This window comes from Clytia hemisphaerica, unplaced genomic scaffold, assembly GCF_902728285.1.
Source record: "Clytia hemisphaerica strain Z4C2 unplaced genomic scaffold, Clytia hemisphaerica genome assembly, whole genome shotgun sequence".
NCBI lineage: Eukaryota > Metazoa > Cnidaria > Hydrozoa > Leptothecata > Clytiidae > Clytia > Clytia hemisphaerica.
Window position 1 is genome coordinate 336,807 of NW_027103262.1, and position 12,972 is coordinate 349,778.

The 12,972-nt window shown below is 35.9% G+C and overlaps 2 protein-coding genes across 2 annotated transcripts in view; one reads left to right on the forward strand and one right to left on the reverse strand.

The window, feature by feature from the left end:
• The window catches only part of LOC136799782 (trichohyalin-like), a 63,401-nt gene that overhangs the window by 43,274 nt on the left and 7,155 nt on the right, over positions 1-12,972 (forward strand). Inside the window, exons 33-36 of the mRNA XM_067056493.1 lie at positions 155-357; positions 11,300-11,547; positions 11,918-12,157; positions 12,568-12,690. Of these exons, the coding sequence (XP_066912594.1) occupies positions 155-357; positions 11,300-11,547; positions 11,918-12,157; positions 12,568-12,690 (814 nt within the window). The remainder of the gene's footprint in view (positions 1-154; positions 358-11,299; positions 11,548-11,917; positions 12,158-12,567; positions 12,691-12,972) is intronic.
• Positions 1,930-6,390, reverse strand: LOC136799793 (uncharacterized). Its single transcript, XM_067056503.1, has 3 exons — positions 4,574-6,390; positions 4,179-4,247; positions 1,930-3,670 (listed from the first exon to the last, which is right to left on the reverse strand). Exons 1-3 carry the CDS (start codon positions 6,336-6,338, stop codon positions 2,067-2,069), a joined length of 3,438 nt encoding a protein of 1,145 aa, XP_066912604.1. The 5' UTR covers positions 6,339-6,390; the 3' UTR covers positions 1,930-2,066.

Here is a 12,972-nt window from a genome sequence, read left to right on the forward strand (position 1 = left end):
AGTTGGTTGGTTTAAATTAGCATCATAACTAGTTTCAAGCTGTCTGATTTGGTTAACTTATCCAAGAAGGAAAGATATTGAAAGTCTATTGAAATCGCATTGAAATCGCATTGACCTTTAATTAATTAAAACCAACTCGACTTGTTTTTTCCAGTCTTGAGAACGAGCGAGGTCGTCAAGAACAGCTAGCTCGTGAACGTATCGCCACCCGTAAAAAGAAATTGGAAGAACAGCGTACACAAAAGGAAAACGAAAGTGAAAGCGCAGGTGAGAAGACAGAAGCAGAAAAATTGGAAGACGAAGAAAATCAAGACCAGAAAGATGATTTGTCTGAAGTGGAACAACTACAAAGAGAAGGTTTGTTCATTTTTCCTCCTTTATTTTTCCTTAACTCAAACTCACGCAGTAGGAGTCGTCAAACCTATTAAAGATTCAAATGAATCTTTTGAAGTTTGTTTCCCTCTCATGAATTTCACCGATTTTTTTTCTGCACTGTAAGGGTGCGATTCTAAAAGCCAATTTTTTCGCCGCACATACCGTCAGTTGGTAACCCCCCCCCCCCCCGGGTTTGAGAAGCCTTAAAAACCTTCATTGAACCTTTGTGTGTAACGGAAGATCTTCGAGAACTTTTCACCACGAACTTATCGTGTGTCTATTTTATGTTTTACACAATTTATTACGCATACATCGAAGTCGAACATCTCGGGATTCTCAAAAATCCTTCAATTTTTAGCTTGAAAAGGTTTCAAGCGAAGTTTTGGAAGATGAGCAAAGGATCATTTTTTAAATTAATGGTCGAAATTTGGCACAACAAATCCTCGTAACAAATGCTGTAGCAACTCATCAGGATGATATTATTTGCTACCTGATTATCAACCAATGCTGTTTAAGAAGGTCAAAAATAAGGCAATCCTTAACCTAGAATTATAAGCAGACAAAGGGTCAAAGTAGGTGAATGCGTGAATTGAAAAAACTTGCGTGAACGTGAAAATCCACTTTTTGACTGCGTGAATGAGTGAATCTGGGCTATTTTGTGCGTGAATACGTGAATTTTCCCTTTTTTCCACTGATTGTGTGCAATGTTCCCGATTTTCCTATGTTTCCCTGATTTTTGCTGAAAATTTTCCAATTTTCTGAAAAATTGGGTTATTGCGTGAAACTCGAGGTAAATTTGCGTGAATGCGCGAATTTCGAAAAAAAATTGAATTGTGAATGTGAATTGAGGGTCCGCTGGGGGGCCTCATTATTTATTCTTCAGTGAATTGCTGTTATAAGGTTTTTGAATTCTCTGAATCTCCAGATGATTTCATAAAAAAACATAATCGATTCTTTTACGCTAAGACAATAATTGAAACGGAAAAATTATGATTAAATTCTAAGTTTTAACAAAAATTAAATATTATATATCGAGGACTGTTTAGAAATCTTGGTATCCCAAAAATCTTTTTGATTCAATCTTGACGTTTTTATGAGAATGAAATATTAAAAGAAGTTGCGATCATTTTAAGACTTTAAAGGTTTTATTTTTACATAAGTGTTTCCGTTTCATATCAGACACATAGTGTCTTGCTATTGTTATATTATGCTGATATAAGCAAAAATTGTTTTTCTTTTCGTCTTTCTGACCAACCTTGCCCTACATTCGTGTCAATCCAATGTAAAAAAGCTTTTGAATTAAAATTGATGAGTAAGCAAACGGTATCAGTCTTATTTAAAAACAAAACCTCTAAGAACTAAAAAAAATTACTCAATTTCTTAGGAATTCGCACTAAAATAGTCACAAAATGGTGAAATTCTAAGAACTTTACTAGGTTTAAAACTCCAAAAGATAAGAACAAACGAAGGCCTTAAAATCTTTGGATGTAATTATTAAAAAGAATTTGTAAAGAGAATTTTTACCGATAAGAAAAATAAGTTTCTTGTGACTTTACAGAATCAAAAACTTTTTTTAATACGCAACAGACACCTGAAAAACTATGAAACAATAGAAAGAGTATATTAACAAAATAGGAAAAGAAATTTCCTTGACCCTTATGAATTACAATCGTCCACCTCACAGTCCTGCTTTAGAGTGGAATTACATGAAATGCCCGAAATAATTCTGTATACCCTTCCGACACATTAATGGTTTTCTTTCCATATAAATCTACAACTTTTATTTGGGCTTTCTCAAGAAAATTGACCAATTCTTGAACTGATTTTTGATTTCCGTAGAATGTCATATAAAACGAATGTCCGATCTGAGCTTCTCCAGAAGTGATTGGTATCAGTTGAATATCTTTATCGTTGACAATTTGTATAAATTCTTGGCTATTCAATTTTATAACAAGCTTTCCATTTTCAATAATCTGATATGGGATTTCCACAGCGATATCGGCCAGTTTTGATCTTTTTAATAAGTTCAAATAGAGGTGGCGTCTGTATCCTCCAATCATCATTTCTAATGCATAACTAACTTGATGTTCAGTTATTTCTATTTCGCAGTTGAGTTTCTCCACCAAATAATCTACTCGATCGTTGTAACGTGTAAAACATGTCAGATATGTCAGATATAGAGTTTTTACCGGCGTTGTGCAATGAACGTCAAACTCCAAAGAGTATAGTAAATCACAATAATTTTCAATTTTATCTGACCAGTCAATCGTTAGGATGCCATTTTCAACCATGTCTTCAGGTAGGTACAATCGACTGCAATGTATTGCTTGTAGAAACGTTTTAATTGTACTCGATTCAGCATAGTAATGTAAATCGACATTTGCGCTTTCTATATCTTCATGATTCACTCTGATATTGGTAATATTAATAAAACGAATCATTTTTCTTGTCTCTTCTGATCCGTTTATTTGAAGTACCCCATTTTTAATGAAGGTACCAGGCAGCTCTACCATAGGCTTGCTATCATCCGTTAACTTTGATAATAGCTTTTCAGCATCTCCATTCAAGTCAAAATTGAATGACTCAATCTGGGAATGTTTTAGCAAAGGGCATCTTAGTGGAAGTTGTATCTCGTCTAATAATTTACATAATGCTGCCAATTCTGCCGAATCATTCAGTCGCAGAATTCCATGGTCAAGCAAGCTTTTGGGAAGACGATCCATATACAATGTATTATTTACAATTTTTACACGGTATTCAGGAAATTCGTAGCAAAATTTGTGTAGAGCCACTCGCTTAACTGCTAGTACCTGAAATTCAAATAACAATTTAATGTTCAGCTCATCTTGCGGATAAATTCTCATTAGATCTCTCATCGCCGAGCTTATGGTCATACCTGCCATTGACATCCTCGCCAATCTGCGCATATATATGTGGAAATCCTTTTGCCGATCTGTCTTAAAAGCTATTCTGGAACTGTTACGTTCCAGATCTTCAAGAAAGGAGTTGCACGTTTGTGTTGTCGATGGTAAAAGTTTAAACATTGGGTCGGTCGTATCTAGAGCGTTAACATGCATACTAGAAATAAGTATATGCTTGATTTTTGCGTTAAAGATCCATTCAACAAAAGATTTGACTTGTATTTTTGTCTTTGAGTCTTTTCTTGACAATTCGCTCTGTGTTATGAGGAATAATTGCATTTCTTCAGTGAACCAATGGGTTGGTGATTCCTCTAAAAGCTTTTGCCATTGTCGATAAACCTCCTCCATTTCAATATCACTCAAAATAGAATCATCTAAAAGAAAAGAAATGAGCACCAAAACGGTTAACGTAAACATAAACAACCTTTCTTAGACTATCAAGGGTGCGAAAAAGAGATCCTTATGGCTCGCACATACCCGGCACCCCTTTTGCCTAAAGACCCCCCTTGGGCACACTAGATAAGGAAACTACTCCCAGATTTCCCGTGGAATCTTGTCCAGTTTTAAAGTCTACTACTCCGCCATGTTGTTTTCCAATTTACCTTAGATTTTCGAACGTTCGAAGTTCAAAACATTGCAATCGCAAAATAAGATGGCGGACTAAAACTGCCCTAAAACTGAACGCGCTTTTCAGAAAGCCAGATCCAGTCAAGTAGTTTGAGATCAGTGACCCGGTCAGGATACCTCTCCGTTTCCCACTCAATAAAAATGTACCAGTCAATCGTAAGATTCTTTCTACCTGAGTTTTTGTAAATACAAGGAATTCTTGTTTTGTCAACTGTAGTAAAGTATGGCATAGGGGTGACAATAACATCTGCTCACCGTATTTCTCTTCTTTTTTGCATCCTCCGGTGGGTATTTGGGTTGAGCTTTGGTTCGTTGTGGAAATACCTAAAAAAATATAAATTGTTTGAAATAATTTCCCCGTATCTTTTTTCGAAAACCAAGCCTATGTTTTTAATTAGCATGACACTTAGAATATAGGGGCAAAATGGGTGCCGGGTATGTACGAGCAAAAAATGTCTCTCTCTAAGGGTCGATTTTCGAACTTTGGCTCAGATATACCCGTCACCTAGCAAACCTAGTACCGCCGGGCCATAAATCCATGGTTGTGTTTAGCAAAGTAAATTTACTCAGTAATAACAAAAATGTTGCTCAATGACGGATGAAACGGGTGACGGTTTGTCAATTTTGAATTTCCTAGGAAAGCTAGATACCTTTGGGCTTGAATTCGTTCTTGAATTGTGGTATTTCTGTTTTGCAAATCTTCATCAGTGATTCACTATTGAAATCTTTCAACAAATCAGTGTTGTCTTTTGAAGTGCTATTCACATAGAAGCTTACAGCAATTTCAAATCCATCTTTGGGATCTACAGCAGGATCAATATCATTGTTTAGTATGTTATAGTGACATTCAGTAGATAAGATATTCTGTTCAACATTATTTGAGATAGAAGTTAATGTTGAATCTATTAAAACTTTCTCCTCACTCAACCAAGGGGTGCCATCTTTTTTCAGAAGTGAAAAATGTATAATAATTGATCCTTCGTCCCAGCGTTGTAGTTTAATTTCAGCGATCGGTAATTTCGATACCAATTCCTTTTCAATATCACTCCAAAGTTCTTCTGCTTTTTCTGAATCTATATCATTGTACATTTGCAGGGAAATCTCATTTGAACTTATTTTAAACTCTATGAGAAGAGCTTCAGGTTTCGAAGGGCGTTCTTGTGTATATCTAAAACCGATCATTTTAGTATTGATTTCTTTCGTTTTGAAATATTGCTCGGCAGCTTTCTTGAACCCCTGTCGCATCGCCTTTGCTTCTTTACATCTCAAATCAAAATTGAGATCATCTTCAAAACGAAACGTTGCATCAATTTTCAATGGTTTGTTTTTTATGAATGTTCTTAAAGTTTCTGTTGCCAAATTATTTTTGGCAGCTTCATCCAGAAGCTCGTCGGCTTTTATGTCTAAAGCCCTTAATTTTTCGCTTATATCTACCACACCTTCGATACGTAAATACTTTTGAAATTTGCTACTGTACATTGAGAGATCGCTTTTTGCCGAAGCAGTACAGATGGATAAAAGCTCAGTACTATGCTCTCGCAGCTCAAAATCATTTATTGATCCTTTATCTTTCAAAAAGTCTAACAACACTTTAACAGCGAACCAAACTGTATCTTTAATCGTTTGCCAAGAAGTGCAATATCCTGGCGCATTTGCATCGCTGAAACGACCGTTGTCCATATCAGTGCATTTAACTTCGGTCAAATGCATAGCGATGTTCCTGAAAGTATGGACGATAGAAATTGCTAGTCTTAACTCTTGCATCTCACAAAGTTTCTTGTTTAAAGTTAAAGTGATTGACTTTTCCAAGAGTTCTTGCTGTGAATTGAAGCCATTTGATTTGATAACGCAATGTAAACACGTGTAGCAAGATCGACAACAAACATATTTGATATCTCTGCATTCGAAAGACTTTGAGTTGCATTGCTGGCATTTATGCATACATTTCTTGCTTGTCATACAACAGTTTTTGCCACAGTTTACTTTGGAGCATACTGAGCATTTATGGCCATCACATTGAAAACAACACTGGACTGGTTTCTGGTGATTGACGGAGTCCTTGCATTGCAAATGACTTTCATATTTTGAAGAGCATGAAAAATCTTCAATATCGCGTAAAATTTCAACTAAAGAGTTTGTATCCAATAGATGAATAGGGATTTCGTTCTGAAAAATACCTTTTTTCAGATCCTGATAAACAGTTCCAGTCACTGATGGGTTAGTCTTGAAACTTTGAAATCCGTTTGCAATATTTTTTCTTCGGGTTAGAATCACACTCAATGCTTGACCTTCACTTTGTGCTGTGGGTTCAACTAACATGCAAAAATAACTGAGTAATTTTTGTAGAGCGTACTGGCCAACTTGACTCAAACCGAAGAGTTGCAGGTGATGGAGATGGGTTGGACCATTATTCATGTCTCAATCACTAAATTGATTTAGAAATAAAGATTTGATTAAATGTCTTGTTGTTTCTAGAAAGAGTTCAAACCATTTCATACACTTTTTTATAAGAACAATGAGGCTCAAAATTGCCAAAAATAAGAACAATTTAAGAATAATGCTGAGAATTGCTAAATTTCAAGCTATTAGGAGGGGGTAGTAAAAATAGGGTACAACGCCTCAATAACTCCCTATAAATTAAAAAACATGATAAAAATAATTTGAGGCTCAAAGTGATAAAAAATAAGAACAGCCGAGCCTCATCAAGAAGTTTACTGGCTCTTGCAGAAAAAAACACGTCTTTTTTATAAGAACATCCAAAATTTTTGAAGCCCTCGGATGTTCTTAACTTTTTGAGTTTTAACATGTTCTTATTTTGACCATTTTCCTAAGAAATAGGGTGTTTTTGAGTTCAAAAAACCTTAAAATGTTCTTAACTTGTTCTGGCCAGGAAAGCCTTATGTTTTTATATAGTTTGTTTTTATAAAAAAAACGTGAAGTGTATATACCGAAAATCAACTAGTAAAATCTCGATTAAAATGGACAAGGGCGATCAAAACTATTCAAGAATCTCAAACAAGGTTTACTTCTATTAACCCTTTAAGTAAGTACCAATGACGAGTATACTAGACATGGGCTATATAGGAGGGTGAAGCCCCACTGTAATGTTAAAGTTAAAAATCGTCATTTTTGGCCTAACTCGTAGGAATTGGATTGGGTTTCATGGTCAAGTAAAATTAAAATCAAAAGTGAGTCTTTCCAGCGAGATTTTAAGCCAAATAATTTGACAAAAATCCACTTTTTGAAGAATTTGACCGTTTTTTGACCATTTTCGGTCAACGAGTGATTCAAGAACCTCCAAAAAATTGGCCCTGTTTTACTTGATTCTGTCCTGTAGCGAATTAATTGAAGTTTTACAACTGGGCACCTTTCTATCATTCATAGGCAGGTCCGCGCAGCCTTTACCACCGCCCAGCCTTTACCACCGCCCACCCCGCCATTCCAAGAGACTCTAAGCTATCCAACGAACTATAAACGAGTTTGTAACTCCTTCTAGATCCGGAGATATTATAAGCCTTTAAAATTTGAACTAGTGATTTTCTTTAAAAAACTTAGAAAAAAATGACCGTGGAACTTAAAGGGTTAACCTTTGAAAACCATTTGAAAGCCATTTCTGCCAAGACGAAAAAAAAACTAAGTTTTCTTTTCCAAACTAATGGTTTCAAAAGTCAAAAGTCGTCGGATTTTTTGTAATAACAGAAGCATGGTTTTTGAAAATAATCCACAGTAAAATAAACGGATAAAAGATCGAGCATGAAAGTACAACAACGTCGTCTTGTAAAATTCACTACAAACACACAAACATTCTACAAAAAAAAGAAACAGAAAATTTTCTGCTGAGTGTTTTATAGGAAAGGTATCAAATTCCAATGCATATATCAAAAATAATAACAAATCTAAGCTTTTGTCTTTGTCTGTAGTTTAAAAAAATAAACATAAATGACGCAAGTTGCTTTACATTTTTCATGATACTTCAATTCTCATGAGACTCTCGTGACGGAGAGGAAAATAACCCTCTATCTGAGATAAGAAGCCTCTATCTGAGATGAATAGGAGGTTACTTCATGAGTCCTAGCCTGGGTACCCAAACTCAAAATTTCAGAAAAAAAACCCTTACCTCAACATACAAAGTTTCTAAAATTTTAGAGTCTGGTGTAACTAAAAAAATCGGGTACAGTTTGTTTGATACTGTCTGTGAGTGAACCCTTGTTGACAGACTATCAAAACTAAACTTTGGAAACCCAGGCAGACACACATAATTAACTTACCATAAAACCTCTTTACAAACTCAAGAAACTTTCAAAACTATTTTAAACTACATCAAAACATCAACCACATTTTATAAAGGCTCCTTTCCATCGGTAATTTTGTTTAGAAATGAACCTGTGTTTTCATTTTCATTTGTTTGTCTTTTTTTTGCAAGGTCAGCTTTTGTCATAAATTATGCACGCACATAGAAAAATATAAAACATCCCGCAAATATTCTGCTTAGTAACTGGACGCTTTTTAACCAATTAGTAGATGCACTCACACATATGTGCGGGGACAAATATCCCAGCAGGACGTATTAGTTGGACCAGACCGTAAACCAGAAACATGATCTTAAATAAAATAAACTGTGAAATAGTTTACAGTCTGGATATCCAGGCTACGTGAGTCCTCGAAAACTCTTTTTATTAAGTCAACTTTTTCGTACTTATTCGCTCCCGAATATTCGGGGTTCCGGGTTCCGGGTTCCGGTAGGAGAATGTCGGGAATCTGCGAACCGGAACTCCGAAAACCGACTTTAAGAGTAAAAGAACACCCCCTGGTAAAAGTTAATTTTCGAAAAAAAATTCTCTTTCATTAGAGAGACTTATTTATTTCTATATGTACTTTTAGAGTAACCCGGGGTCCATTTAAAGCTTTTTTTATAGCATGCGTGGTGCGATTAAGTGGCCCGGTAGTATACGGTAATATGCTTTTGCTTAGATTTTAATTGTTTTTGGAAGGTAAAAACAGTATTAAGCAATGTTTTTATGTGAGAATAAGGGATTGCAAATTTGTTATTGATGTTTGTTTCTCATTTTTTGATTATATCTTTTAACTCCAAGTAGTTTTATTGTTATTTGGATTTTAACATTTTCTCTCAAAATTGCTAAACGCTCCTAGTCTACTTCACTGGACTCGGTGTCATAAAGAATTATCAAAAAGTAAAGTTTAGCCAAAAGTAGACTCTAGTCTAACCTTTAAAGAGACTTGGAAAGATTGGAAAATTGACCCTAAAAGTCCGCACATACCCAGCACTTAATTTTACCTAAGCAAAACCCCCTGTACAATAATCCAGTGAAGGTAACAATATTCACACTAACTTTTTTGGACCTACCTGGAGGTCCTATAAATTAACCTTTGTCCGTCCGTCCGTCCGTCCGTTCGTTCGTCCGTCCGTCTGTTACCAGCTTTTCTCAAGATTGGCTCATTAGTTTTTTCTGATTTTTGGCACAATGATGCAAAATGTTAATGCCCAAAATGTGACGGAGCCCGATTTTTGAAAAAAAATCATTTCCGGCTGAAAATGCCGGAAATATGCCGGAAAAACCGGTTTTTTGGCATTTTCTCGAGATTTCATCATTAGTTTTTTCAGATTTTTTGCACAAAGATGCGTATTAGCAATGCCCAAAACATGGCAGAGTCCGATTTTTGAGAAAAATTCTTTTCCGGTCGAAAATGCCGGAAATATGCCGGAAATCGCCGTTTTTGCAGATTTTCATTGGACTTTTTCCTTATATTTCGTTGTTTTTTCACGCAAAAACATTATTAATAGCAATGTACACGATCAAGCATGGTTCAATTGTCGATAAAACTGATTTTTGAAGCCGGAACTATCTAAAAATCGCCGGAATAGCCGATTTTCGCCGGAAAAACGGTATTTCTTGAATTTCTCAAGCTGTACTTTATATTTTTTTATGAATTTTTGCACACTGATGTAAAATGACAATACCTAAAAAGTGACGCAGCCCGATTTTCGATAAACATTTTTTTCCGGCCGAAAATGCCGGAAATATGCTGGAAAAACTGTTTTTTTGGCATTTTCTCGAGATTTTATCATTAGTTTTTTCTGATTTTTTGCTCAAAGATGCGTATTAATATTGCCCAAAACATGGCTGAGTCCGATTTTTGAGAAAAATTTTTTTCCGGCCGAAAATGCTGGAAATATGCCGGAAATCGCCGTTTTTCTGGATTTCCATTGGACTTTTTCCTTATAATTGGTTGTTTTTTCATTCAAAAACATTATTAATTGCAATGCCCACCATCAAGCATGTTTCAATTTTCAATAAAATTGATTTTTGAAGCCGGAACTATTTAAAAATCACCGGAACAACCTATTTTTGACGGAAAGACAGTATTTCTTGAATTTCTCGAGCTGTACTCTATGTTTTTTTATGAAATTTTGCACACTTTTGCAATATGACAATACCTAAAATGTGACGGAGCCTGATTTTCGAAAAAAAATTTTTCCGGCCGAAAATGCCGGAAATATGCCGGAAAAAACGGTTTTTTTACATTTTCTCGAATTTTCACCTTTATTTTTTTCTGATTTTTTTGCAGAAAGATGCGTATTCGCAATGCTCAAATTATGACTGAGTTCGATTTTTGAGAAATTTTTTTTTCCGGTTGAAAATGCCGGAAATCGCCGTTTTTGCAGATTCTCAGTAGATTTTTTTCATTGTATTTTTATGTTTTCACATAAGAACATTATTGATAACAATGCTCACCATCTATTTATTTTTTCCCTACAACCCTTCCCTCTCCCCCCATCAACAATCAACGATGAATTTATTGCGTTATGCATTTTCGCTAAACGCTACATTTTCTGACTGATTTTTTTCTCCTCGCATTGCTATCTAACTTTTATCATCAGGTAGGTCCATTCAGCATCTAGCTTGTTCAATCTCTCTTGAGGTTCCAAATGGGACAAAATTTTCTTATCCTGTCTGTAAAATGACCCTTTCCTTTGAGTTTGAAACTAATTTTTGATTTCTCTTTAATCACCATAAATGGTATATAGAAAAAAAAATAAAACAACTTTAATACAATATTTACAGTTAACGTTTTTGTTGAAGAAAAATTGATGAGAAATACTAGTTATGAGGTTAATGCTAATGCGAGCAATGAGGCGGGAACGTAAGACAGATGGCGGACAACCGAAATTGTCCCGCCCCTGTGAGGGCGAGAGATAACTTGACCAATACAGGGGGAGGGGTGGCTCTCAGGTTCTTGTCATTGTAAAAGGCAACAAACAAAACCCCTCCCCCTCCTTTCAAATTATTCGAACCCAATAAGATAGAAATTTGGGTGGACCTACCATTTGTTTATTCGATTTTGTCTGTCTCCAGGGACAACGATTGCCAAACAAGATGCTGTCATCGGTGAAATGGAGAAAAAACACGAAAACGAACAAAATGTTCTTCTTGATCTCGTCAATTCCATTGATAATGACCCTGTCGCCATGGAGACAGCTTCAAAAATACCGGCAGACGAACGAGCTGAGAAATTGAACTTGATGTCGATACAACGGAAAAAGTTGAAAGAGAAAGCGAAAGTGTTTATTGATTCACAACCCCCTGAAAATCAAATGAGCGAGGTGAATATCTTTCAACTCTAGTTGAGCTCTAGTTGAGCTAGAGTAAAGAAAATCCTGGTCAGTATATAGTGTATTCAAAACTTATGGGGATTTTAAGATCTTTGAAAATGGTTCGATGATAAGCTGAAAAGGGTTAACTCCCTGAAGCAGCACTCTGCTTTTTCTCATTTTTAAAAAAAAAATTATTTTTACGCTCTAGTGATGAGCTGAAACATCAGAAAAGGCTAAAATTTGAAGGAACTTTTTTTTTTTTACACCCGGCCCGGTTGTCCCTTTATGTTGTACAATCCACATGTTGGCCTAGTTAATAATAGTTTCCAGAAATTTCTATAATGTCTAGAATTATAACAAGAATCTTAAATATCTGTAGGATGAAAAGAAAAATTTCAATGATACGCTCGTCAGCACTCGTTCCGATCAAAGTCATTTACTGAAAGAAGCGTTATCTTTGAAAATGGTAGAAACGCGAGATAACCTGAAAGCAGATCCAGTTTTGAAGGACAGCGGCGAGGAGAAGCTGAAAGAAGAAGTGTCAGTCAAAATGATGGCTGATCTACAAGAACGACAAACTGTTGAGAATAACGCTTTGTTACAAGCTATGGCTCAATCGGTAGGACTAAAGGCCGGTCTCTCTTGCGCGCGCTGCAATCGCACTTTTTCGAGCAAAGCTTCCACGCTATTGGTCAAAAGAAGAATGAAGCAATTCCATTGCTGGCGTGATCTGACGTAACGGTTGAAAAAGTTGAAATGTGCGCGCGCTACATTTTTATGACGTAATCTTTTTTCCAAGCAAAAAGGATTGAAGCCAAAAGGTGCGATCGCAGCGTGCGCAAGTGGAGACCGGCTTTAATTTGTTCTTTCTACGAAGTATGTTAAATAATTCGCATTTTTGAACCCAGACTTATCTACATAGAATGGGTTCACTACTACTCTAGCATCTCTCGCTTATCGTATCGTAGAACAGCAATAAATATTTTCCGTCATATAAAAAGTTAATTTTTAAGACCACTGTTATACCAGGATAACGAAATGCTGGATAAGATGAAGAACGACCAACGAAAAGCACGTCGCTGTGGTTTCCATGACAACATAGCTGTCATTATGTTTGGAGATGATAAACAAAAGAAGAAGAGAAAGTCTGAGGTAAAAGGGTGATAGTGCTTTATATTCGCTACCCAGCTGGCACACAACGTTGTTTCAACGTTTATCTGATGTTCATAACGTCCATATAACGTTAGATGACCGTTGAAACAACGTTTTGTGCTAGCTGGGTAACTTTGTATCGCTATTTAACCAAAATAGAAGGGGGCAACCCTTAGGATCCGTAGCATCTTTCATGGGATGCAACCGCAACTGCCTGTGATTGGTCAAAAGTATATCGGATTTTGAAACTTTTTTTGATAAGGACGAGATAGATTTCTTTGC

Bases quoted from the DNA above. Each gene is read 5' to 3' on its own strand.
- LOC136799793 (XM_067056503.1), bottom strand. From the start codon at position 6,338: ATGAATAATGGTCCAACCCATCTCCATCACCTGCAACTCTTCGGTTTG. The intron at 4,248-4,573 runs GTATCTAGCTTT...ATATTTTTTTAG, and splicing joins GAACGAATTCAAGCCCAAAG to GTATTTCCACAACGAACCAA. The intron at 3,671-4,178 runs GTGAGCAGATGT...CTTTTCTTTTAG, and splicing joins CAAAAAAGAAGAGAAATACG to ATGATTCTATTTTGAGTGAT.